This window comes from Ranitomeya imitator, chromosome 2 (genome assembly GCF_032444005.1).
Source record: "Ranitomeya imitator isolate aRanImi1 chromosome 2, aRanImi1.pri, whole genome shotgun sequence".
NCBI classification, from domain to species: Eukaryota; Metazoa; Chordata; class Amphibia; order Anura; family Dendrobatidae; genus Ranitomeya; species Ranitomeya imitator.
Genome location: NC_091283.1, coordinates 336,701,491 through 336,726,376, shown reverse-complemented (window position 1 = coordinate 336,726,376; position 24,886 = coordinate 336,701,491). Strand labels below are relative to the sequence as shown.

General features: G+C 45.4%; 2 protein-coding genes across 2 annotated transcripts in view; one reads left to right on the top strand and one right to left on the bottom strand.

Annotated features, from left to right (window-relative positions):
* Positions 1-9,475, top strand: part of LOC138663627 (zinc finger protein OZF-like) — a 72,127-nt gene extending 62,652 nt beyond the window's left edge. Inside the window, exon 5 of the mRNA XM_069749906.1 lies at positions 7,979-9,475. Coding sequence (XP_069606007.1) covers positions 7,979-9,021 — 1,043 coding nt within the window. The 3' untranslated portion in view covers positions 9,022-9,475. The remainder of the gene's footprint in view (positions 1-7,978) is intronic.
* Positions 1-24,886, bottom strand: part of LOC138663608 (zinc finger protein 25-like) — a 418,987-nt gene that overhangs the window by 177,291 nt on the left and 216,810 nt on the right. The gene's annotated exons all lie outside the window — the stretch shown is intronic.

The window sequence follows — 24,886 nt, the reverse complement described above, 5'->3', positions numbered from 1 at the left end:
CAAAAGTTAACCAGCGATTTGTTATTTTTTGTTTTTTAGGGACCGCATTATTTTTGAAGTCACTTTGAGGGTCTGTATGATAGAAAATGGCAAAAGTTACACCATTCTAAAAACTGCACCCCTCAAAGTGCTCAAAACCACATTTAAGAAGTTTATTAACCCTTCAGGTACCTCACAGGAATTTTTGGAATGTTTAAGAAAAAATGAGCATTTAACTTTAAAAAAAAAAAATACTTCAGATCCAATTTATTTTTTTTTTATTTTACCAAGGGTAACAGGACAAATTGGACTCCAAAAGTTGTTGTACAATTTGTCCTGAGTACGCCAATACCCTATATATGGGGGTAAACCACCGTTTGGGCGCATGGCAGAGCTCAGAAGGGAAGGAGCGTCATTTGACTTTTTTTAAAGCAGAATTGGCTGTAATTGAGAGAGGATGCAATGTCGCGTTTGGAGAGCCCCTGATGTGCCTAAACAGTGGAAATCCCCCACAAGTGACGCCATTTTGGAAACTAGACCCCCTAAGGAACTTATCTAGATGTGTGGTGAGCACTTTGAACCCCCAAGTGCTTTACCGAAGTTTATAATGAAGAGCCGTAAAAATAAAAAATCATTTTTTTCACAAAAGGGATATTTTCACCCCCAATTTTTTATTTTCCCAAGGGTAAAAGGAGAAATTGGATCCCAAAAGTTGTTGTGCAATTTGTCTTGAGTACGCTGATACCCCAACAGGGGTAAACCACTGTTTGGGAACACGGCAGAGCTCAGAAAGGAAGGAGCACCGTTTTACTTTTCAACGCAGAATTGGATGGAATTGAGATCGGATGTCATGTTGCATTTGCAGAGCCCCTGATGTGCCTAAACAGTAGAAACTCCCCCAATTCTAACTCCAATGCTAACCCCAACACACCCCTAACCCCAACAAATACCTAACCCTAATCCCAACCCTAACCATAAACCTAACCACACCCCTAACCCGAACACACCCCTAATCCCAAACTTAACCATAACCCTACTCACACATAATCCAAACCCTAACCCCAACTCTAGCCCCAACCCTAACCTTAACTTTATTACTTTAGCCTTAACCCTAACTTTAGCCCCAACCCTAACCTTAACCCCAACCCTAACCTTAACTTTAGCCCCAAACCTAACCCTAACGGGAAAATGGAAATAAATACATTTTTTTTAATTTTATTATTCTTCCCTAACTAAGGGAATGATAAAGGGGGGTTTTATTTACTATTTATAGTGGGTTTTAAAAACGGGTTTTATGTTTGGCAGCTGTCACACACTAAAAGACGCTTTTTATTGTAAAAAATATATTTTGTGTCATCACATTTTGGGAGCTATAATTTTTCCATATTTTGGCCCACAGAGTCATGTGAGGTCTTGTATTTTGCAGGACGAGTTGACTTTTTATTGGTACTATTTTCAGGAACATGACATTTTTTGATCGCTTTTTATTCCAATTTTTGTTAGGCAGAATGAGCAGTTTATACTGTTCTGCGTTTGGTAAAATTGATAAAGCAGTTTTATTCTCTGGGTCAGTACCATTACAGTGATACCTCATTTATATCATTTTTTTATGTTTTGGCACTTTTATACAATAGAAAAAATAATTATTTTTGCATCGCTTTATTCTGAGGGCTATAACATTTTTATTTTTTCGTTGATGACACTGTGTGGTGGCTCATTTTTTGCTGGACAAGATGGTGTTTTCAGCGGTACAATGTTTATTTATATCTGTCTTTTTGATCGTGTGTTATTCCACTTGATTTTCAGCAGTATGATGATAAAGCATTGTTTTTTGCCTCGTGTTTTTTTTTTTTTTTTACGGTGTTCACTGAAGGGGTTAGCTAGTGGGACAGTTTTATAGGTTGGGTTGTTATGGACGTGGCGATACTAAATATGTGTACTTTTATTGTTTTTTTATTATTTACATAAACAAATGTAGTTATTGGAACAATATTTAATTTTTTTCTTTATTTAGGATTTAAAAAAATTTTTTTTACAGTGTAATTTTTTTTTTTTTAACTTTTTTACATTGTCCCAAGGTGGGACATCACTGTATAGTGTCAGATCGCTGATTTGACACTTTGCAAAGCACTGTGTCAGATCAGTTATCTGACAGGCAGTGCAGGAGGCTTGCCGGCGCCTGCTCTCAGCAGGTGCTCGCAAGCCACCTCACTGCAGGACCCGGAAGGACCATCACGGCCATCTTGGATCCGGGGTATGCAGGGAGGAGAATGGAGGAGACCCTCAGCACAACGCAATCACATCGCGTTGTTCCGAGGGTCTCAGGGAAGCACGCAGGGAGCCCCCTCCCTGCGCAATGCTTCTCTATGTCACTGGAAAGCTGCGATCCAGGGGTTAAAGTGCCGGGAGTGGTCCGTGACTGCTCCTGGCACATAGTGCCGGATGTCAGCTGTGATGATCAGCTGACACCCGGCCGTGATCCCCCCATGAGCGCGACTGATCACATGTGATATATTATCCCCTTGATGGTCATACGGGCCCAGGTCACCTCGACGGGATAGTATGTATGATGTCAGAAAGGGGTTAAGGGCATAAAAATTTACATTTGAAAATTGCAAACTTTTCGCTAAATTTCCGTTTTTTACACAAGCGTAAGTTATAACAAATTTTTTTTACCACTAACGTGAATTACAATGTCACGGCGCCACCTGCCGCTCACTATGCGCGCCTACATACTTACCCATCCCGGCGCACTCCAGCTGTGTGCGTGCGCCTTTCGCTCTCTTCTCCTGACTCGCCACCGGTCCCTGGCTCTCGTCGGGTACGCGCCTCTCACTGCGCACGCGCACTTCCTCTCTCTGGTCTGCAGACGCTCCGTTCCTCCACTCTATGATTCTGGAGGATCTTGACCCAGAAGTTCTGCAGCACTCGGTCTATTTAAGGTAACTCCTTCCTCTCCTCCATGCCTGATTGTCATTTGTCCCCTTTTGACCCAGGTCCCTCTGTACCTTGCTCTGTCCTGTGCATTCACCATACCTTGCTCTGTCCTGTGCGTCCATCATACCCTGCCTGTCCTGTGTTTCCACCATTCCCCGCCTGTCCTGTATTTCCACCATACCCTGCCTGTCCTGTGTTTCCGCCATACCCTGCATGTCCTGTGTTTCCGCCATATCCAGTTCGTCCTGGGCATCCGCCATATCCAGTCTGTCCTGGGCATTTGCCATAACCTGCCTGTTTTGTGTTTCCGCCATACCCTGCCTGTCCTGTGTTTCCGCCATATCCAGTCTGTCCTGGGCGTCCGCCATATCCTGCCTATTCTTAGTCTCAGTCATTGCCAGTCTGTCCTGTGTCGCCGTTATAGCCAGGTCTGCGTCTTTACTCTCCTACTTCCTGTTCCCCGGGTATCAGCTTCTGCGGCAATAGTCTCCCCAATAGTCTCCCTCGGGCCTGCCCCTAACACTCCCTGTATTGGGGGTGGTCCACCAGGCCAGCTCACCCTTGGGAAGTTCATTGTCGTGGTTCTGTGGGTTCACTTTAGGAGTTCCAAAAGATCTGATAGTACAATCTGGCCGTGGACCCCTCTGGTACCCTGACTCCTACTCAAAAGGAACTACTGTTCCTCCAGGAGAACCAGTCTAGGATCATGTCCTTCTTGAAATCCATGGAGTCTCGTCTCTCATCTCTGCAGGCTTCCGACCCTGGGAGTGCTCCGCAGCTGGCAGGTCTCCAACAGGAGCTTGCTCAGCAGCGTGACACTCAAGCCCACATCCCTAATTTCATGGCATCCGTGGATGATCGTCTTCGTGTCCTCCAGTCTCCTGCTCCTGTTTCCTCTCAGTCCTCGGCCCCTAACCCACTGCCTCACCTGGCTAAACCACCTCATTACAGTGGGGATCCTAAATTATGTAGGGGGTTTCTGAACCATTGCCAACTCAATTTTGAGTTGCTCCCTATGCAGTACCCTACTGACCGAGCAAAGGTGGCCTTTGTGATTTCCCACTTAGAGGGAGAGGCTTTAGCTTGGGTAAACCCCCTCTGGGAGCGAGATAACCCTCTTGTCTCTCAACTATCCATCTTTTTAGATACTTTTCGTAAAGTATTCGACAAACCAGGTTGTTTGGCTTCTACCACTGAGTCTCTTTTTAACCTTCACCAGGGGTCTCTTTCTGTGGGTCAATATGACATTCAGTTTCGCACACTTTCGTCTGAATTAGGATGGAACAATGAGGCATTGGTAGGAGCCTTTTGGCAAGGGCTCTCGTCTCGAATTAAGGACGAATTGGTGGGTCGGGATACTCTGACTTCCTTGGAAGATCTTATATCCCTGGCAACCCGCATAGACTTACGTTTCCAAGAGCGTACCCGAGAATCTGCTAGGGAGAGGAGAGTCCCTCATCTTCCTTCGGCTACTCCGAGTCCTTCCCGTCCGCGTCCTGTGACGACTTCTGCTGTTTCTGTCCCAGAGCCCATGCAGGTGGATCGTCTCAAACTGGTGGAACAGCGCCGGAAGGAGAGACTGGCTCAAGGTCTCTGTTTCTATTGTGGCAGTGCTGCTCATCTTCTGTGTTCCTGTCCTTTGAGGCCGGGAAATGCCACCACCTAGGACAGGTAACAATTCGTAAAATGGGGTCACTTATGTGGGGTTCTGCTGTTTTAGCACCTCATGAGCTTTCCCAGTGGGTCATGGCACCTGCAAACCATAACAGTAAAATCTGGTGCTCCTTCCCTTCCGAACTCTGCCATGCACCCAAACAGTGGTTTACCCCCACATATGGTGTCTCCGCGGCTTTTCTACATGCATTTGGACATTTCCCATAAGGGTTAGGGCAGTGTTCTGGATCACTGCATTGAGAAACACGTGATGGTGTCTCCGCGGTGTTGGATGTTTTGATCTTCCCGAGGTCATTCATCCTTATGTTTATAGTCCTTTTACTAGGCACTGCTGCTAATAGCTAGTTTCCTACTCCACACTGATGAGGGGCAAATACCCACGAAACAGCTGGCTGTGGATGGATACCATGTTTTGGCATAGGTGGTTTTCCTTTTTGGATGCTGCCCTTCCCGTGGTTGTTCCTTTCTGGTGAAAGTCCTGGCTATTTATTGCTTGCGTTGAGAAACACGTGATGGTGTCTCTGCGGCTTTTCTACATGCGTTTGCATATTTCCCATAAGGGATGGGGCAGTGTTCTGGATCACTGCGTTGAGAAACACGTGATGGTGTCTCCGCGGTGTTGGATGTTTTGATCTCCCCGAGGTCATTCATCTTTATGTTTATTTGAACTCGTAATGACCTGGAGAATCATAATGACAGGTCAATTTTAGCATTTAGTGAACCTAGCAAAAAAAGCCAAACAAAAAACAAGTGTGGGATTGCCCTTTTTTTGCAATTTCATCGCACTTGGAATTTTTTTTCCTGTTTTCTGTTACACGACATGGTAAAGCCAATGGTATCTTTCAAAAGAACAACTCGTCCTGCAAAAAATAAGCCCTCACAAGGCCATATTGACGGAAAAATATAAAAGTTATGCCTCTGGAAAGAAGGGGAGTGAAAACGAAAAAATGCTCCGGGGGTGAAGGGGTTAAGGACACTGCTCTCTCCTGGTTCTCTTCCTATCTTTCTGACCTCTCCTTCAGTGTATCATTCGTTGGCTCCACTTCATCCCCTCTTCCTCTCACTGTTGGGGTACCTCAGGGCTCAGTCCTTAGCCCACTTATACACGGCCCCAATTGGACAGACCATCAGCACATTTGGCTTAAAGTACCATCTTTATGCCGATGACAACCAACTATATACGCATGTAAAGAAGCTGCGGAGACACCATCACGTGTTTCTTGACGCAAGCAGTGAATAGCCAGGCCTTTCCCCGGGAAGGAACAACCACGGGACCGGCAGCATCCTATGAAGGAAAGCCACCTATGCCAAGCATGGTATCCATCCACAGACAGCTGTTTCGGGGTTTTTGCCCCTCATCAGTGTGGAGTAGGAATCTGGCTATTAGGAGCAGTGCCTAGTAAAAAGGCTATAAAGGCACAGATGATTGGCCTCGGGGAGACCAAAACATCCAACACCGCGGAGACACCATCACGTGTTTCTCAACGCAGTGATTCCAGAACACTGCCCCCATCCCTAATAGCCAGATTCCTACTCCACACTGATGAGGGGCAAAAACCCCGAAACAGCTGTCTGTGGATGGATACCATGCTTGGCATAGGTGGCTTTCCTTCATAGGATGCTGCCCTTCCCGTGGTTGTTCCTTCCCGGGGAAAGGCCTGGCTATTCACTGCTTGCGTCGAGAAACACGTGATGGTGTCTCCGCAGCTTCTTTACATGCGTCTGCATATTTCCCATAAGGGATGGGGGCAGTGTTCTGGAATCACTGCATTGAGAAACAAGTGATGGTGTCTTCGCGGTGTTGGATGTTTTGGTCTCCCCGAGGCCAATCATCTGTGCCTTTATACCCAACTATATACGTCATCCCCTGACCTTACTCCCGCTGTACTACAGAACGCCAGTGACTGTCTGTCCGCAGTCTCCGACATCATGTCCGCCCTCTATCTGATACTCAACCTCTCCAAAACTAAACTTCTGCTCTCACTGTCTACAAATCTCCCTAAACCTGACATTTCCCTCTCCATGGGTGGCACCATAATAACACCCCAGCAGCAGGCACGCCGTCTTGGTGTTACGTTTGACACCAATCTCTCCTTCACTTCCCATATACAATCTCATGCCTGCTTGTGCCGCTTACACCTAAAGAACATCACTAGAATCCACCCTTTTCTCACCATGGAAACAACAGAAATCCTCACTGTTGCCCTGTTACACTCCCGCCTGGACTACTGTAACGCTCTATTAATTGGCCTCCCTCTCACTCCATTTTCCCCTCTCCAGTCTATCCTTAATGCAGCAGCCAAGGCCATCTACCTGGCTAATCCGTATTCAGATGCAGCCTCTCTTTGCCATTCATTACACTGGCTGCCCATTCATTATAGGATCCAATTCAAAGTATTTGTTCCCTCCCACAAAGCTCTTCACAGTGCAGCACCCCCTTACATCTCCTCCCTTATTTTTGTCTATCGGCCAAGCCGACCACTGCCCTCTGCAAATGACTTTCGACTAACCTCTGCACTAATCCGTACCTCCCACTCCCATCTCCAAGACTTCTCCCGTGCTGCGCCAATCCTCTGGAATGCTCTACCCCAAGAAATTAGTACCATTCACAATTTGCATAGTTTTAGGCATCCCTGCAAAACATACTTGTTCAGAGCGGGCTATCACGTTACCTAATAAAAGTCATGTTATGTGTAAGGGCTCGTGTGTAGCCCAATTCACTATCTCCATCTATCCCCCAACCCCTGAAGAAGGCTGGACAATCATTGTACATACATCAATGCAAATAAGCTCCTGAACTTTGTATCTTCCCACCTCATTGTAGATTGTAAGCTCTTATGAGTAGGGTCATCTTATTGTGCTTTAACTATTGTATTGTTAACGCTGTTACCTATGACTTGCGTTTGAAACTGTTAAACTGTAAAGCGCTGCGGAATATGTTGGCGCTATATAAATAAATATTATTTTTATTACTGCAAGACTCAGAAGTGAGAGTGGATTTTGCTGGATTGGTTTATGGAAATCTTGTTGCTTTTAACAGCCTTTGAGCCACTAATAGTGTGGAGGCCTCTCTTTTTCCATTGACAGATGATGGACCTGAGTAAGGACTTTTTTGTAAGATGAGAATTAGTATTATTTTCGCCTAATTAACATTGGTTTCTTTTTATTCAATATTTGGGAGGCCAAATGAGCAAACAGTTGAACAACATGCACTACTGATTCATCCTATAAGGTTTTCTATTAGACTGTGAACTGTCATTGTCTTAGCAAATAATTAAAGTTTTTTTTTTACATAGCTTGCCATTTTTATGGACAGTTTAAGTAGAAATGTTCAAAAATATGAAACTGAATGTTATTAAAAAGATAAAAATTGTTTTCATCTTCACAGATGACTGTACCAGGAGATCAGAGGGACAGCTGACATCTTCAATTTTTAAATCTGATGTTCTTGAGATCCTACAGGATACAACTGCAGTGCATGCTATTACTCCAGATATACCATCATCCATTCACAGCAAAGATCAGTCATCTGATCCTATGAAACAGGTCCCATCTTCTGATTCATTACAGACTACTGAGGAAAATCAAAGTCACAAAAGAGGCATTAAAAAACAAACTGCTCCTAAAGCAATGAAGTCATTTTCATGTTCAGAATGTGGGAAATATTTTACACGGAAATCACATTTTGTTAACCACCAGAGAACTCACACAGGGGAGAAGCTTTTTTCTTGTTCAGAATGTGGGAAATGTTTTAACTGGAAAGCGCATCTTGTTAGACATCAGAGCGTTCACACAGTGGAGAAGCCTTTTTCCTGTTCAGAATGTGGGAAATGTTTTAACCAGAAATCACATTTTGTTAACCACCAGATAATTCACACAGGCGAGAAGCCTTTCTCCTGTTCAGAATGTGGGAAATGTTTTATCCAGAAATGGAATCTTACTATACACCAAAGAACCCACACAGGGGTGAAGCCTTTTTCCTGTTCAGAATGTGAGAAATGTTTTAGCTGGAAAGAGCTTCTTCTTAGACATCAGAGAACTCACACAGGGGAGAAGCCTTTTTCCTGTTCAGAATGTGGGAAATGTTTTAACCGGAAATCGGTTCTTGATGACCACAAGAGAGTTCACACAGGGGAGAAATCTTTTTCCTGTTCAGAATGTGGCAAATGTTTTAACCAAAAATCGGCTCTTTATAGCCACCAGAGAGTTCATACAGGGGAGAAGCCTTTTTCATGTTCAGAATGTGGGAAATGTTTTAAATGGAAAACGAGTCTTGATTACCATCAGAGAACTCACACAGGAGAGAAGCCTTTTTCCTGTTCAGAATGTGGGAAATGTTTTAACTGGAAATCACATTTTGTTAACCACCAAAAAATTCACACAGGGAGAAGCCTTTTTCCTGTTCAGAATGTGGGAAATGTTTTAAAATGAAAATAAGTCTTGATTGCCATCAGACAACTTACACAGGGAAGAAGCCTTTTTCTTGTTCAGAATGTGGGAAATGTTTTAGCTGGAAAGAGCTTCTTCTTAGACATCAGATAACTCACACAGAGGAGAAACCTTTTTCCTGTTCAGAATGTGGGAAATATTTTTCAGAGAAATCACATCTTGTTAAGCACCAGAGAACCCACTCAGGGGAAAAGACTTTTTCCTGGTCAGAAGGTGGGAAATGTTTTAACCTAAAAGCGCATCTTGTTAGACATCAGAGCAGTCACACAGTGGAGAAGACTTTTTAATTTTTTTAATGTGGGAAACCTTTAAAAACAACCTGAAGACCCACCTCTTCCAACAAACCTACAACCTGCAGTGATCCTCAATCTACTGAACCGCTGCACAACCAGCTCTACCCTCTCCTAGTGTATCCTCACCCATCTCTTGTAGACTGTGAGCCTGTAATGACCAGAGGTCCGAATAAGATCCAGTGAGTCACAAACCAAGACCAAGGCAGAAATCTCCAACGGTATTTACTCAAAGGCAAAATAATCAAGGTAATATGGAGAATATTAAGGCAGATGCACCCCAAAGATACACTAATTCAGCAGCAGCTGAAATCACTGTGCCACTCAAAGGTCTCCTGAGAACTGTGTACTACAACAGACTAGTAAGAAATTTACCTAACAGGCAACTAAAAACAGGAACAAGTGTAAATTGAATGTAGTGTTATTAAGGGAGCCCCTGGAATGGCACACTGAGTATAACTTACACAACTCTAATATAAGATACACCTCTAAAGTAACAATTTAACACTCTGAGCAGAGATACCCGGGTATCTATAACTATGGTACCGTATCCTGAGATGGATTTCCTCTCAGGCAGGAATCCGCACAGGCTGCAGCCAGTTCATATTTTCAGCGCCAATAAGTTACAGCAAGCTCCTCTTGTCTTGTCGGCCGATGCCGAGCCCAAACGCCGGGGACTTAGTTAGTGGTCTCACGATGTAGTCTCTGCTTCTGTAGCTCCTAGGAATGCTTCCACGATAACCCGTCCGTCTCTGTATCAGCAGTCTGTCCAGACTTGGTTCTCCACTCAATGCACAGGGAATCCACAGACTTCCAAATACGTACTGGGTTCTTAGTAAAGTCTCAGTCTTTTGTTAAATAAAGGGTTAACTCCTCTCCAGGAAACGTTAGCCACACAAGTCTCTCACAGAGTTAAACAAAAGGTTAATTCTTCTCCAGGGGAACGTTAGCAACAAAAAGTCTCTCAAAAGCTTCTTTTCCTCCAAAAACACTTGCAGTAAATCCACACACAGTCTCTTTTTAAGATATCACAGCAGCTTCTGCCTTTGCTTCCCGCCTTTTTCTCTCTCAGCTCTCACTTCCTAGTTTCACTTTACACCCGAGACACTAGACCCCACCCAGCAGCACACATTGTCTCTGGGAGTTTTGCACGGTCTGTTCTCTTCTGCAATAGGCAAAAACCACAGGGTCCTAGTGCCCTCTCAGTGGGACTACAGTTCACCCTCTTACATGCCACCCCACTAGAGGTTGGCGTCCTCGACATACCATCCCACTCAAATTCATCTTGAGCATATCGCTGAGGCGGTATTCCTGCCGTAGATCGTGTAGTTCTCCTGAGTCCTACATCAACAGGTGCGACCTTAGAGGGAGCTAGAGTCTCTTCCATGGTCGTGTCAGTGGGCGTAAGTGGAGTTGTCTCCTCCTGCGGCTCGATGTCCTGTGATACAGCGTCAGGACTAAGCAGTTGACCTGATGCACTCTCCTCAACAACATCCTCCATATCCCCAACATTCTCATCACCCGAGGCCAGATCGGTCACAGGGGGCAAATAAGCAGGCGCAGGAGTAAGCACACCATCAAACTCAAGATCATTCAGAGCTTCCGCCCCTTGAAACATGGCCTCTGGCTCTAGGGGGGTAGGCGCCGAATCTTCAAACCAGCACCGCTGTAACATGTTACGATGCAAATTACGGGTTGGCCCCCCTGTCCCCACCGGTTCGACCTCGTACACTGGAATCTCAGGGTTCACCTGTTTTTTTATCAGATACGGTATCGCCTCCCATCGGTCACTCAGCTTTCCTGACCGTCGTTTTGTCCTCACCAACACTCTGTCTCCCGGAGAGAACAGCTCTGTTTGTACAGGTCCTTATGGACCACCTGGCGAAGGCGGTCACCCACCACCTGATGCACCACCCTCAACCGCCGCCGATGCTCTCGTACCCACTCGGATGCAGTCCGAAGGGGGGCGGAGGAGGGATCTGGCATGCTCAAATCCTCAATGTCTCGGCCAGGTCTACCAAACATCAACATGTGTGGTGAGTAACCAGTAGTACTGTGCACCCTGTTATTGTAAGCCCACATCAATTCGGGGAGATACTCAGGCCAGCATGTCTGTTGCTGACTCTCTAAGGACCTCAACATTTGCAACAGGGTCCGATTAAAACGCTCACACGCCCCGTTACCCTGAGGGTGGTAAGGCGTTGTTCTCGACTGCTCGATACCATAGAGCTGGTGCAACTCTTTCATCAGCGTTCCCTGAAAGCAGGCCCCTTGATCTGAATGTATTCTCTGCGGACACCCGAACACTTGGAAGAAATGTCGGCACACTGCCTCAGCCGCCGACTTGGCCGTCTGATCTCTTGTCGGCACCGCTACAGCATACTTGGTAAAGTGATCTGTCATCACCAGGCAGTAGGAGTACCCTGATGTAGAGTACCCTATCAACACGTAGTCAATCATGAGTAGTTCCAGTGGAGCTGAAGTCTTAATAGACTGTGTGGGAGCCCGCTGCTCAGGGCTTTTGTTGAGCCCACAAATTCGGCACTGCCGACACGCGTCGGCCACCATCCCTCCCAACTCAGGGCAGTAGAGGACTCGCTGCAACCACTGAAGTGTCTTTTCACTTCCAAAATGGGCCCCCTTCTCATGCGCCTCACGAGCGACCACCGGCCCCATCCCCACAGGAATTATCAGTTGGTACCGATGCTGCAGCTCCGATGGCAGGTACACCTTACGATACAAAAGACCTTGTTCCACACACAATTTATCCCATTGTCGAAGGAGTTTCATTCCTTCCATGGACAACTGAGCCTTGTCCTCTGCACTGGGCCAGGCCTTGTTTTGTACCCAACGGCGCACAAGTGCAACGTCCGGACACTCATCCTGGACTCTTGTCCAATCTGAGGGTGTTTTACCCAGGACACAGGGCATCCCGGTGGCCACCCCACTTGAGTGTACCACACTTTGGAAGATAGGTATTTGCCCCAAAGCTGGAGTTTCAGTATCCTCAAGTTGTTCATCAACATCTTCCCCGGATGACCCAAGGGGCACTCTTGACAATGCATCTGCATTGCCGTTCTCTCGACCAGAGCGAAATTTAATGCGGTAATTGAACTTGGCCAGTCTGGCGACCCACCGCTGCTCCAACGCCCCCAGTTTTGCATTCTCTAAGTGAGCTAGCGGGTTGTTATCTGTCATGACTAGCACCTCAGCTCCTGTTAGATACTCGGCGAAGCGTTCTGTCATTGCCCACACCAGGGCCAGCAATTCCAGACGGAATGAGCTGTAGTTAGCCGGATTTCGCTCAGAGTCTCTTAAAGATCTGCTGCCATAAGAAATCACTCGTTCTCGGCCGTCCTGCACCTGTGCTAGTACTGCCCCCAACCCATGAAGACTACCATCGGTATACAACAAAAAAGGGGTGTCAAACCGGGCGTAGGCCAGCAATGGGGCACTCGTTAGGGCGGTTTTCACTCCATCAAATGCCTTTTTCTGTAGGGGCCCCCATGGAATGGGGCGATTTCGAGGACCCAGCGCTGTCCCTCTCAAAAGTTCATTCAAGGGACTCACCACTTGTGAGAATTTAGGCACAAACCGCCGATAGTATCCTGCTAGGCCCAGGAAGGCCCGCACTTCTCGCAGGTCACAAGGAGGTGGCCACTCTTGTACCGCCTTAATCTTACTGGCTAAAGGTAGTACCCCGTCTGGGGTCACCAGATGCCCCAAATATTCAATCTGGTTTCGTAACAGCTGACATTTTTTTGGCTTTATTTTCAGGCCGTAGCTCTTGAGCCGCCGGAGAACTTGACGCAGCTTCTCCAGATGATCTTCAAATGAGGTTCCGAACACCACAATGTCGTCCAAATATATCAGGACTGATTCAAAATTTAGATCACCCAAGCAATGTTCCATCAGGCGTTGGAAGGTTCCCGGGGCGGTAGCGAGGCCAAAGGGCATCCGGTTGAACTCAAAGAGCCCCATTGGCAATACAAACGCCGTCTTGGCCCGATCTTTTTCAGCCATTGGGACCTGCCAGTACCCGCTTGCCAAATCCAACGTTGAGAAATACTTGGCCCGACCCAGGGCCGACAGGGATTCTTCAATACGGGGTAAAGGATATGCGTCCCGTACGGTGTGGGCATTCAATTTCCGATAGTCCACACAAAATCGGAGTGTCCCATCCTTCTTGCGGACCAAGACTACAGGGGCCGCCCAGGGACTCCGGCTCTCTCGGATCACTTGGTTGTCCAGCATACTGGCCACCATGCTCTTCACCTCTTGATAGAGCGCCGGAGGAATTTGGCGATATCTTTCTCTAATGGGTGGAGTATCCCCCGTTGGAATCTCATGCTCAATCGTCTGGGTACACCCGAAGTCCTCTCCATGTCGGGAAAAGGTCTCTTGATGTTCCCACAAAACTCTCTCCAACTGCTCCAACTGCACGGGGGTCAGCTTCTCCCGATCCACTCCCATCTGCTCCATGATCACATGAACATTCCATTCCTCCGTAGGAGGTTCAGTCCGGCCTACCTCGACCGCGAATGTCCAGGATGACTGTTGGTCTGGTCGCAATTCGAACCCTGCATTTTCCGGCACCTTCTCTGCCGGCACGAACAGTTCAGCCAGTATGGTCCCAGCGGGAATTGCAACAGCTTCATCTAAAACATTGATGCATCGGACCGGTACTCGTCCATTCTTCACAATCGCCAAAGAACGGGCCACATGTACCTTGGCAAATGAGGAACCCTCTCGGACGGGCTCAAGTAGCACTTCAAGCCCATTCAATCTCTGTGCAGCTCCCACAGGCAGCATTAAGAGTTCCTCTTGTCTGGGTCCCAGCAGGATCGGGGCCTTCGAAGTCACTCGGACCCGGCCCACCCGGCCACCTGGGACCGCACTTTTCAGCAAGTCGCAACTCAGCACTAGACGGTGTAGAATTCTCTGTGTGGGTCGGTGTCTTGTCGCACGGGCCCAGTATCGGGGTCCTTCACTGGCATACATCTGGTGATTCAAATCTCGCAGCACGTTCATTCCGAGCGTCACTTCCATCCCTCTTCTAGGGGGGTGATCCACCAGTACTACCCCTTTCTGCCCCAGCTCTTGACCAAACATTTTTAGTTGCATCCACACGATCCCTTTTACTGACAATTGACCATTATTTGCGGCGGTCAGTCGTATCACTCGGCCATCCTCTGGAATCACTAGTCGACTGAAGTATCTCTCATATACTTCTAGAGGCATTATAGTACATTCGGATCCCGTGTCAACCAAGCACCTCATCTTCCGCCCTTCAAACTCTGCTTCTATCACTGGACTACATGCAAACAAATCTTGTTCATTCCGTCGAGGGCTTTGTGTGGGTGGGGCCGCTGCTGCTTGCCCTCTCATGGCAGCGGCCGGAAGTTTAAAGCCGGCGACGGGGTTTCTGGGGCTGTAAGCGCCCGGCAGTAACGCGAGATGTGTCCCTGGCGGCCACACTTCCAGCAGGTGATTGTTCCTCGTGGGCGAGGGCTTGACTCATTCTGATAGGACGACCTGGCCATTTGCGGGGTCACCGTTCCAGGGGGTGAGGCAGGAGGTTCCCGCGAGGGGGTAGAGGCGGGATCAACTGTCAGTTGAGACAATTTCAGCTTCAACTCCTTCACCTCAGCACGCAGAGCTTGTACCACGCTTACCAGCCCCTCTCCCCCCGACCCTGATGACACACCTTCCTCCAGCTGGGCACTGTTCACTGACCCCTCGGGAACATAGGCCGATTTCTCTTCCCTTTCCACTGCAGCTCGGTAAATCTGCCAGAAAGATAACTCTGGTGCAACCCGGGCCATTTCCAACAGTTTGTCCCGGAGAAGTCTATTGGCTACACCGGTGATGAATTGGTCCCGGAGCAAGCGGTCTACCTCCCGGAATGCCCCCATGGCCCCCGGGTCTAGTCGCTGCATCTCATTCAACATCTCTTGCAAAATATTAGAGTACTGCATCAGGGACTCACACTCTCTCTGGGGACGATTAAAGAATAGGGACCGAAGCTGGGCCACGCGCGCTCGGCCCCCCAAACTCCCCTCTAACAGTTCCAAAATCTTTTTTTAATGTATCCCTCTCTGATTCTGGGCGCACCATCACCATACGCCTAATATCACCCTCCAGTGCATTTAATGCCAGCTCAGCGCGTAACGCGGGGGTCAAATTACACATGCGCAGAATACTCCGGATTCTCTCAGCCCAATCTTGCAACGCCATATTGCGCCCATCGTATTTCGGCATGTGCTGAAGTAAAGCTCCTACAGGCACATACCCTCCCGAAGTCGCCGCGGCTGCCAGGGGAACCCCAACCCCCGAGGAGGATGCGGATACAGCGGGGTCATTTCCACCGTCGCCCTCGTCCATGACAAACACTGGATCCTGCCGACTACGCCAAAAATGTAATGACCAGAGGTCCGAATAAGATCCAGTGAGTCACAAACCAAGACCAAGGCAGAAATCTCCAACGGTATTTACTCAAAGGCAAAATAATCAAGGTAATATGGAGAATATTAAGGCAGATGCACCCCAAAGATACACTAATTCAGCAGCAGCTGAAATCACTGTGCCACTCAAAGGTCTCCTGAGAACTGTGTACTACAACAGACTAGTAAGAAATTTACCTAACAGGCAACTAAAAACAGGAACAAGTGTAAATTGAATGTAGTGTTATTAAGGGAGCCCCTGGAATGGCACACTGAGTATAACTTACACAACTCTAATATAAGATACACCTCTAAAGTAACAATTTAACACTCTGAGCAGAGATACCCGGGTATCTATAACTATGGTACCGTATCCTGAGATGGATTTCCTCTCAGGCAGGAATCCGCACAGGCTGCAGCCAGTTCATATTTTCAGCGCCAATAAGTTACAGCAAGCTCCTCTTGTCTTGTCGGCCGATGCCGAGCCCAAACGCCGGGGACTTAGTTAGTGGTCTCACGATGTAGTCTCTGCTTCTGTAGCTCCTAGGAATGCTTCCACGATAACCCGTCCGTCTCTGTATCAGCAGTCTGTCCAGACTTGGTTCTCCACTCAATGCACAGGGAATCCACAGACTTCCAAATACGTACTGGGTTCTTAGTAAAGTCTCAGTCTTTTGTTAAATAAAGGGTGAACTCCTCTCCAGGAAACGTTAGCCACACAAGTCTCTCACAGAGTTAAACAAAAGGTTAATTCTTCTCCAGGGGAACGTTAGCAACAAAAAGTCTCTCAAAAGCTTCTTTTCCTCCAAAAACACTTGCAGTAAATCCACACACAGTCTCTTTTTAAGATATCACAGCAGCTTCTGCCTTTGCTTCCCGCCTTTTTCTCTCTCAGCTCTCACTTCCTAGTTTCACTTTACACCCGAGACACTAGACCCCACCCAGCAGCACACATTGTCTCTGGGAGTTTTGCACGGTCTGTTCTCTTCTGCAATAGGCAAAAACCACAGGGTCCTAGTGCCCTCTCAGTGGGACTACAGTTCACCCTCTTACAAGCCCTCGCGGGCAGGGTCCTCTCTCCATCTGTACTTGTTAGTGCCTTGGTTTTGCTCATGTTTATTGTACTTGTCTATATTTGCCCCCTTTTGACATGTAAAGCACCATGGAATAAATGGTGCTATAAAAATGTATAATAATGTTATTTTGAAATAAACTGTTAATAAACATCAGAGATGTCACATAGGGGGGAAGCCTTTTTTATGTTCAGATTGTTGGAGTCGTTTTAACCAAAATTTGATCTTCTTAAAGGGGTTGTCTCTTGTAATTCCTCATGTTTGCTGACAAAAGGATAAAACTAAATTTATTAATTCCAAATGTAAAACTATACCCATAAGTCACCCCCTGAAGGTTAGTCAGAAGGCGACTAATAGAAAAATCGTATACCCCACGTTTCAGTACAAAGGATGAGGTGACCTATACACGCTCACTCACCAAGCCTCTCATTTCTACGGGTTTCAGCGCCCTCCCTAAAGGAGATTCATCAGGAGACTTTATTTAATATTGACTTATATTCAAGCGAGACTAGACAAAAAAAATCATGCATCATGTTATCTGAAACAGAAAAGTAGCCATATATAGCAGATCCCAGACTTCAATCTATATACTACCTAAGTTTATAAGCCTCTCTTGTGGCGGTCAGTCAGGATAAGAAAGAATGTGAAAATACAGTATACCAAATTTGGGGTGAAAATTGCAGAAAAAAAGATTTTTCATAAGATGGGGGTCCGTCTTATTGTCCGAATTTAAGATCTCTTACCTGAGGGCAGGCAGTGGCAGAGCAGGGTCACAGAAGGCATGGTGGTGGCAGAGGTGAGGTGATGCTGAGCTGCGGTGGGCGGAACGACGTGCACCTGAGCAGGGTCCCATCCTGCTTAGGTGGGCGACGCCATGGCCTGGTGTCCATGGGGAGGTTGCGGCAGTGCTGTGGCGGCTGGCGGTGGCAGATGTGCGGTCACTTCCTCAGGTGGCGGCGGCCAGGGTCCCTTCCACATTTGAGGTGACGCCACGGCGGTATTGAAGGAGAGCAGCAGAGCTGGGTGAGTCACGGTTTTCCCGATGGCAGCGGCCATCTTCCTGAGGCAGCGCGTGCGCAGATTCAGTACCCTGCTTCCCAGGGCTACAGGAAAATGGCCGCCGCGATCTCAATCTGCGCACGAGCGGCCTCCCGTGGCCATTTTCCTGAAGCCCCAGGAAGCAGAAAACTCAATCTGCGCACGCGCGGCCTCAGGAAGATGGCCGCCGCCACCGGGAAAGCCGTAACTCACCGAGCTCTGCTGCTCTCCTTCAATACTGGGCCGCGACGTCACCTCAAATGTGGAAGGGACCCTGCTCACGCCACACCGCTCACCGCGCTACATCATCCCAGCACCTCTGTCGCCGCCACAATGCCGGTAAGCCTGTATTCCAACTATAAGACGCACCCCCCCATTTTCCTCACAATTTTTTTTGGGGAAAAAGTGCGTCTTATAGTCGGAAAAATATGGTAATTATTGTGTTTTTCTCCTATAGGGACTGCCCTAGTTTGTTATTGTAACAGCTGTCTATTACACTGGGTTCCAAATTATTATGCAAATGATATTTTTCTCGGATTTTCCTAAATGGTCAGTGAAAATGACAGTCAGTCTAATAAAAGTCATCACCCGTTAGATTATACATCAAATTTTATTGAAGAAACCTCCCAATGATAACAGTATAATCTCCAAAATAAATAAAAACTCAAAATGCACTGTTCCAAATTATTAGGCACAGTAGAATTTCTATACATTTGATATATTTTAAAGAACTGAAAATGCTCATTTGTGGAGTTTGCAGCATTAGGAGGTCACATTCACTGAACAAAACAGCTATTTAACTGCAAAACCTCCTAACAGGCCAAGTTACATGTTAACATAGGACCCCCTTGAACTTGTGAGTTTTTGGAGTTTCTGCTTGTATTTCTTTGCATGAAGTCAGAATAGCCTCCCAGAGCTGCTGTTTTGATGTGAACTGCCTCCCATCCTGATAGATCTTTTGCTTGATGATACTCCAAAGGTTCTCTGTACGGTTGAGGTCAGGTGAAGATGGTGGCCACTCCATGAGTTTATCTCCTTTTATGCACATAGCAGCCAATGACTCAGAGGTATTCTTTGCAGCATGAGATGGTGCATTGTCATGCATGAAGATGATTTTGCTCCTGAAGGCATGTTTCTGCTTTTTAGACCATGGAAGAAAGTTGTCAGTCAGAAACTCTACATACGTTGCAGAGGTCATTTTCACACCTTCAGGAACTTTAAAGGGACCTACCAGCTGTTTCCCCATGATTCCGGCTCAAAATCATGACTCCTCCACCTCCTTGTTGACGTCGCAGCCTTGTTGGGACATTGTAGCCTCCACCAACCATTCACTACTCCATCAATCTGGACCATCCAGGGTTGCTTGACACTCATCAGTAAACAAGACTGTTTGAAAATTAGTTGTCATGTATGTCTGGGCCTACTGCAACCATTTCGGCTTGTGAACACTGTTCAGGGGTGGCCGAATAGTAGGTTTATGAACCAAAGCAAGCCTTTGAAGGATCCTACAACTTGAGATTTGAGGGACTTCAGAGGCACCAGCAGCTTCAAATATGTTTGCTGGTTTGTAATGGCTTTTTAGCAACTGGTCTCTTAATCCGATGAACTTGCCTGGCAGAAACCTTCCTCATTCTGCCTTTATCAGCACAAACATGTCTGTGCTCAGATTCAGCCACAAGTCTCTTAACGGTACGATGATCACGCTTACGTTTTCGGGAAATATCTCATGTTTTCATCCCTTGACCAAGGCATTGCACTAGTTGATGCTTTTCAGCAGCAGAGAGATCCTTTTTCTTTCCCATGTTACTTAAAAACTGTGGCCTGCTTAATAATGTGGAACATCATTTTTAAGTGGTTTTCCTTTAATTATAATCACCTGGAAAACTAATTATCACATGTGTTTAAGATTGATTTCAGTGATCCATTGAGCCCTGACACACAATAACATCCACGAGTTTATTTGAAAAACAAAAAAATTAAATCTTTATGAAACTTAAATTTAATTTGCATAATAATTTGGAACACAGTGTAGTAGTGCAGACAAACTGTCCTACACTAAACCCAGTTTTCAGACCGCCCAATATATACCACTCGGAAACTTACCTTGCTCCAAAGATCATTGGCAGCTTCTAACTAATGGCCATGCTGCAGTCTGTCAAGAAATGAGTGCAATATCATTATGAAGACTAGGGATATGTGCAACCATAATGTCTGGGAGATCTATGCAATTATTTAGTATGAATATGGAAATTATCTCTGGAAGTTAAGTGCTCCCTGAGCGGTATATACTGTATTTTCACATACTATCTATTCTTGACACCTGAAGTGGCTTATAAACTTATGAAGTATATAGTTTGAAGTCTGGTATCTGCCAATATGTGGCTACTTTTCTGACTTTCGGATAACATGATAAATGATTTTAGGTTTTTCTTCGTCTAGTCTCGCTTGAATATAGGTCAATATTAAATAGTCTCTTGATAAGTCACCTTTGGTGAGGACAACAAAACCCGTAGAAATGAGAGGCTTGGAGAGTGAGTCTGTATATGTCACCTCACCCTATATACTGAGACGTGGGGTATATGTTTTTTCTATTAGTCATCTTCTGACTAACCTTCAGGGGGTGAATTATGGGTATAGTTTAACATTTGGAATTAATAAAGTTTAGTTTTATCCTTTTGTCAGTGAATCTTCTAATCAAGGGATTATTATATACATTTTTTTTTTCAGTGAACTCATTCCTCATGTTTGGCCTCATTAAAATAAAAACACTCATACTCCGCTGGCGTACCTCCTCTGCTTCAGTGGTGTCGAGACTCACTGTCCCAGGACTTATGTGAGTTTGTTACATCACACAAGCCTTGTGCCCAATCAGCGGCAGCTTCACTGTTTCCGCCTTCAAACGTATTGAACATCAACAGGAAGCCAGGGTGGCTGCTGCTCTCTGACTTCCTCATGATGCTCGATTTGTCCGAAGGTGGGGACAGTGACACCAGCGCTGATTGGGCACAGGGCTCACATGACGTAAATACATCAAAAGAGACCCAAGAACGCAAGTGCTGAAACGGTGCCAGCATGGGAGTTTTGTATAAGTGTTTTTATTTTGGTAGGACCAAACATGAGGAATGAGAAGGGGTTGTCCAACTAGTGGACAGCCTTTTTAAACACCAAAAATCCCACACAGAGAGAAGTCATTATCATACCTAAAGTGTGAGAAATTAATTACCGGAAAATCGTATTTTGTTGACGATCAAAAATAACTCAGACGGGGAGAACCTATATATATATTATTGACAAATTGTACAAAAACATGATGCGCACAGCGTGCGTTTAAGGATGGAATATTATACGGAGTTTTATAGGATAAACCAACAGAAAATAAATGACCCAAACCATACATTTATCATTAAAAATAACTCTTGTTTATTAGGTAAATTATAAAAGAATTTCAGTATTTTCCAATACCCGCATCTCCATTTTTCATGATCTCGGGTTGGGTGAGGGCTTATTTTTTGTGTGCCGAGCTGACGTTTTTAACCCCTTTCTTTACATCTGATGTACTATCCCGTCGAGGTGACCTGGGCCCGTATGACCTTCGACAGCATAGTACATCATATGCGATCAGCTGCGCTCACGGGGGGATCGCAGCCGGGTGTCAGCTGATCATCACAGCTGACATCCGGCACTATGTGCCAGGAGCGCTCACGGACCGCTCCAGGCACTTTAACCTCCGGAACAGTGCGATCAAACATGATCTCAGCATTCTGGTGGCATAAGGGAAGCATCGTGCAGGGAGGGGGCAATGTGATCGCGTTGTTCCGAGGATCTCGTCCGTCTTCCTCCCTGCAGGCCCCGGATCCAAGATGGCCACGGGGGTCCTTCTGGGCCTCCTGCACTGCCTGTCAGATCGCTGATCTGACACAGTGCTTTGCAAAGTGTCAGATCAGCGATCTGACACTATACAATGATGTCCCACCCTGGGACAAAGTAAAAAAAAAAATTAACATGTGTAAAAAAAATTTTTTTTAAATTCCTAAATAAAGAAAAAAAATGCATGTATTGTTCCAATAAATACATTTCTTTATGTAACTAAAAAAACAATAAAAGTACACATTTAGTATTGCCGCGGCTGTAGCGATCGACCTATAAAACTGTCCGACTAGCTAACCCCTTCAGTGAACACCGTGAAAAAAAAAAGATACAAAAAACAATGCTTTATCATCATACCGCTGAACAACAAGTGGAATAACACGCGATCAAAAAAACGGATATAAATAAACATGGTGCCGCCGAAAACATCATCTTGTCCCACAAAAAATGAGCCGACATACAGCATCATCAGCGAAACAATAAAAGTTATAGCCCTCAGAATAAATGCAAAAATAATTTTCCTATAAAATAGTTTTTATTGTATAAAAGCACCAAAACATAAAAAATATATAAATGAGGTATCGCTGTAATTGTACGGACCCGAAGAATAAAACTGCTTTATCAATTTTAACAAACGTGGAATAGTATAAACGCCTCCCCCAAAAGAAATTCATGAATTGCTGGTTTTTGTTCATTCTGCCTAACAAAAATCAGACTGTGGGCCAAAATGTGGAAAAATTATAGCTCTCAAAATGTGGTAACACAAAACTTTTTTTGCAATAAAAAGCATCTTTTAGTGTGTGACAGCTGTTAAACATAAAAAACGCTATAAATAGTGAATAAAAAAAACCTTTATCATCGCCTTAGTTAGGGAAAAATAATAAAATTAATAAAGTATTTATTTCCATTTTCCCATTAGGGTTGGGGCTAAAGTTAGGGTTGGGGCTAGAGTTGGGGTTAGGGTTTGGATTACATTTACGGTTGGGTTAGGGGTGTGTCAGGGTTAGGGGTGAGGTTAGGGTTATGGTTGGGATTAGGGGTGTGTTGGGTTTGGGATTAGGTTTAGGGGTGTGTTGTGGTTAGGGGTGTGTTGAGGTTAGGGTTGGAGTTAGAATTGTGGTGTTTCCACTGTTTAGGCACATCAGGGGCTCTGCAAACGCAACATGACAGTCTGATCTCAATTCCATCCAATTCTGCGTTGTAAAAGTAAAACGGTGCTCCTTCCCTTCCCAGCTCTGACATACGTCCAAACAGTGGTTTACCTGCACATATCGGGTATCGGCATACTCAGGACAAATTGGACAACTTTTGGGGTCCAATTTCTCCTGTTACCCTAGGGAAAATACAAAACTGGGGGCTAAAAAAATCATTTTTGTGGAAAAAAATGATTTTTTATTTTCACAGCTCTGCGTTATAAACTTTAGTGAAACACTTGGGGGTTCAAAGTTCTCACAACACATCTAGATAAGTTCCTTGGGGGGGGGGGTCAAGTTTCCAATATAGGGTCACTTGTGGAGGGTTTCTACTGTTTAGGTACATCAGGAGCTCTGTAAACGCAACATGACGCCCGCAGACCATTCCATCAAAGTCAGCATTCCAAAACGCCACTTCTTCCCTTCCGAGCCCGGACGTATACCCAAACAGTAGTTTTCTCCCATATATGGGTTATCAGCGTACTCAGGACAAATTGCTCAACAACTTTTGGGGTCCAATTTCTCCTGTTACCCATGGGAAAATAAAAAATTGGGGGCAAAAATATAATTTGTGAAAAAAATGATTTTTCTATTTTTACGGCTCTACATTATAAACTTCTGTAAAGCACTTGGGGGTTCAAAGTGCTCACCACACATCTAGATAAGTTCCTTAGGGGGTCTACTTTCCAAAATGGTGTCACTTGTTGGGGGTTTCCACTGTTGAGGCACATCAGGGGCTCTCTAAACGTGACATGGGTCCTATCTCAATTCCAGCCAATTTTGCATTGAAAAGTCAAATGGCGCTCCTTCCCTTCCGCGCTCTGCCATGCACCCAAACAGTGGTTTACCCCCATATATGGGGTATCAGCATACTCAGGACAAATTGTACAACTTTTGGGGTCCAATTTCTCCTGTTACCCTTGGTATAATAAGACCAACTGGATCTGAAGTAATTTTTTTGTGAAAAAAGTTAAATGTTCATTTTTTTAAAACATTTCACATATTCCTGTGAAGCACCTGAAGGGTTAATAAACTTCTTAAATGTGGTTCTGAGCACCTTGAGGGGTGCAGTTTTTAGAATGGTGTAACTTTTTGGTATTTTCTATCATATAGACCCCTCAAAGTGACTTCAATTGTGACGTGGTCCCTAAAAAAAAAAAAAAAAAAGTGTAAAAATGAGAAATCGCTGGTCAACTTTTAACCCTTATAACTCCCTAACAAAAAAAAAAAATTGGCTCCAAAATTGTGCTGATGTAAAGTAGACATGTGGGAAATGTTACTTATTAAGTATTTTGTGTAACACATCTCTGTGATTTAAGGGCAGGAAAATACAAAGTTGGAAAATTGCAAAGTTTTCACCAAACTTCCATTTTTTCACAAATAAACGCAAGTAATATCAAAGAAATGTTACCACTGTCATGAAGTACAATATGTCACAAGAAAACAGAATGTCAGAATCTTCGGGATCCGTTGAAGCGTTCCAGAGTTATAACCTCATAAAGGGACAGTGGTCAGAAATGTAAAAATTGGCCAGGTCATTAATGTGCAAACCACCCTGGGGGTAAATGTGTTAAAAACATTTTTTTTTTACTTTTGGCATTGTGAAGACATAAAGCATTGTATCTTAATTAACCAAATGACTATTTTTAGCAAACAAAGAATAATAGACTGTTATATGTATGTTGGCTTTCAAATTTAAGTGTTGATTTCTGGTTGGGCAAGAAAACAGACTTTTGTTTGTGTAAGGCTGGTTTCACATTTGCGGTTGTGTCCTCAGCGTTTCTACCGCATATATCCGCATGCGTTGTGTATTCCTATATTTAACGTTAGGGACGCATGCGTTTTTGATTGTTCGCGTTTTGCCGCATTTGACGACGCAATCGTCGTTTGCGGTTTGGCGCGGAAATGCAACATGTAGTAAATTTTAGAGGCGTCAATTTGCC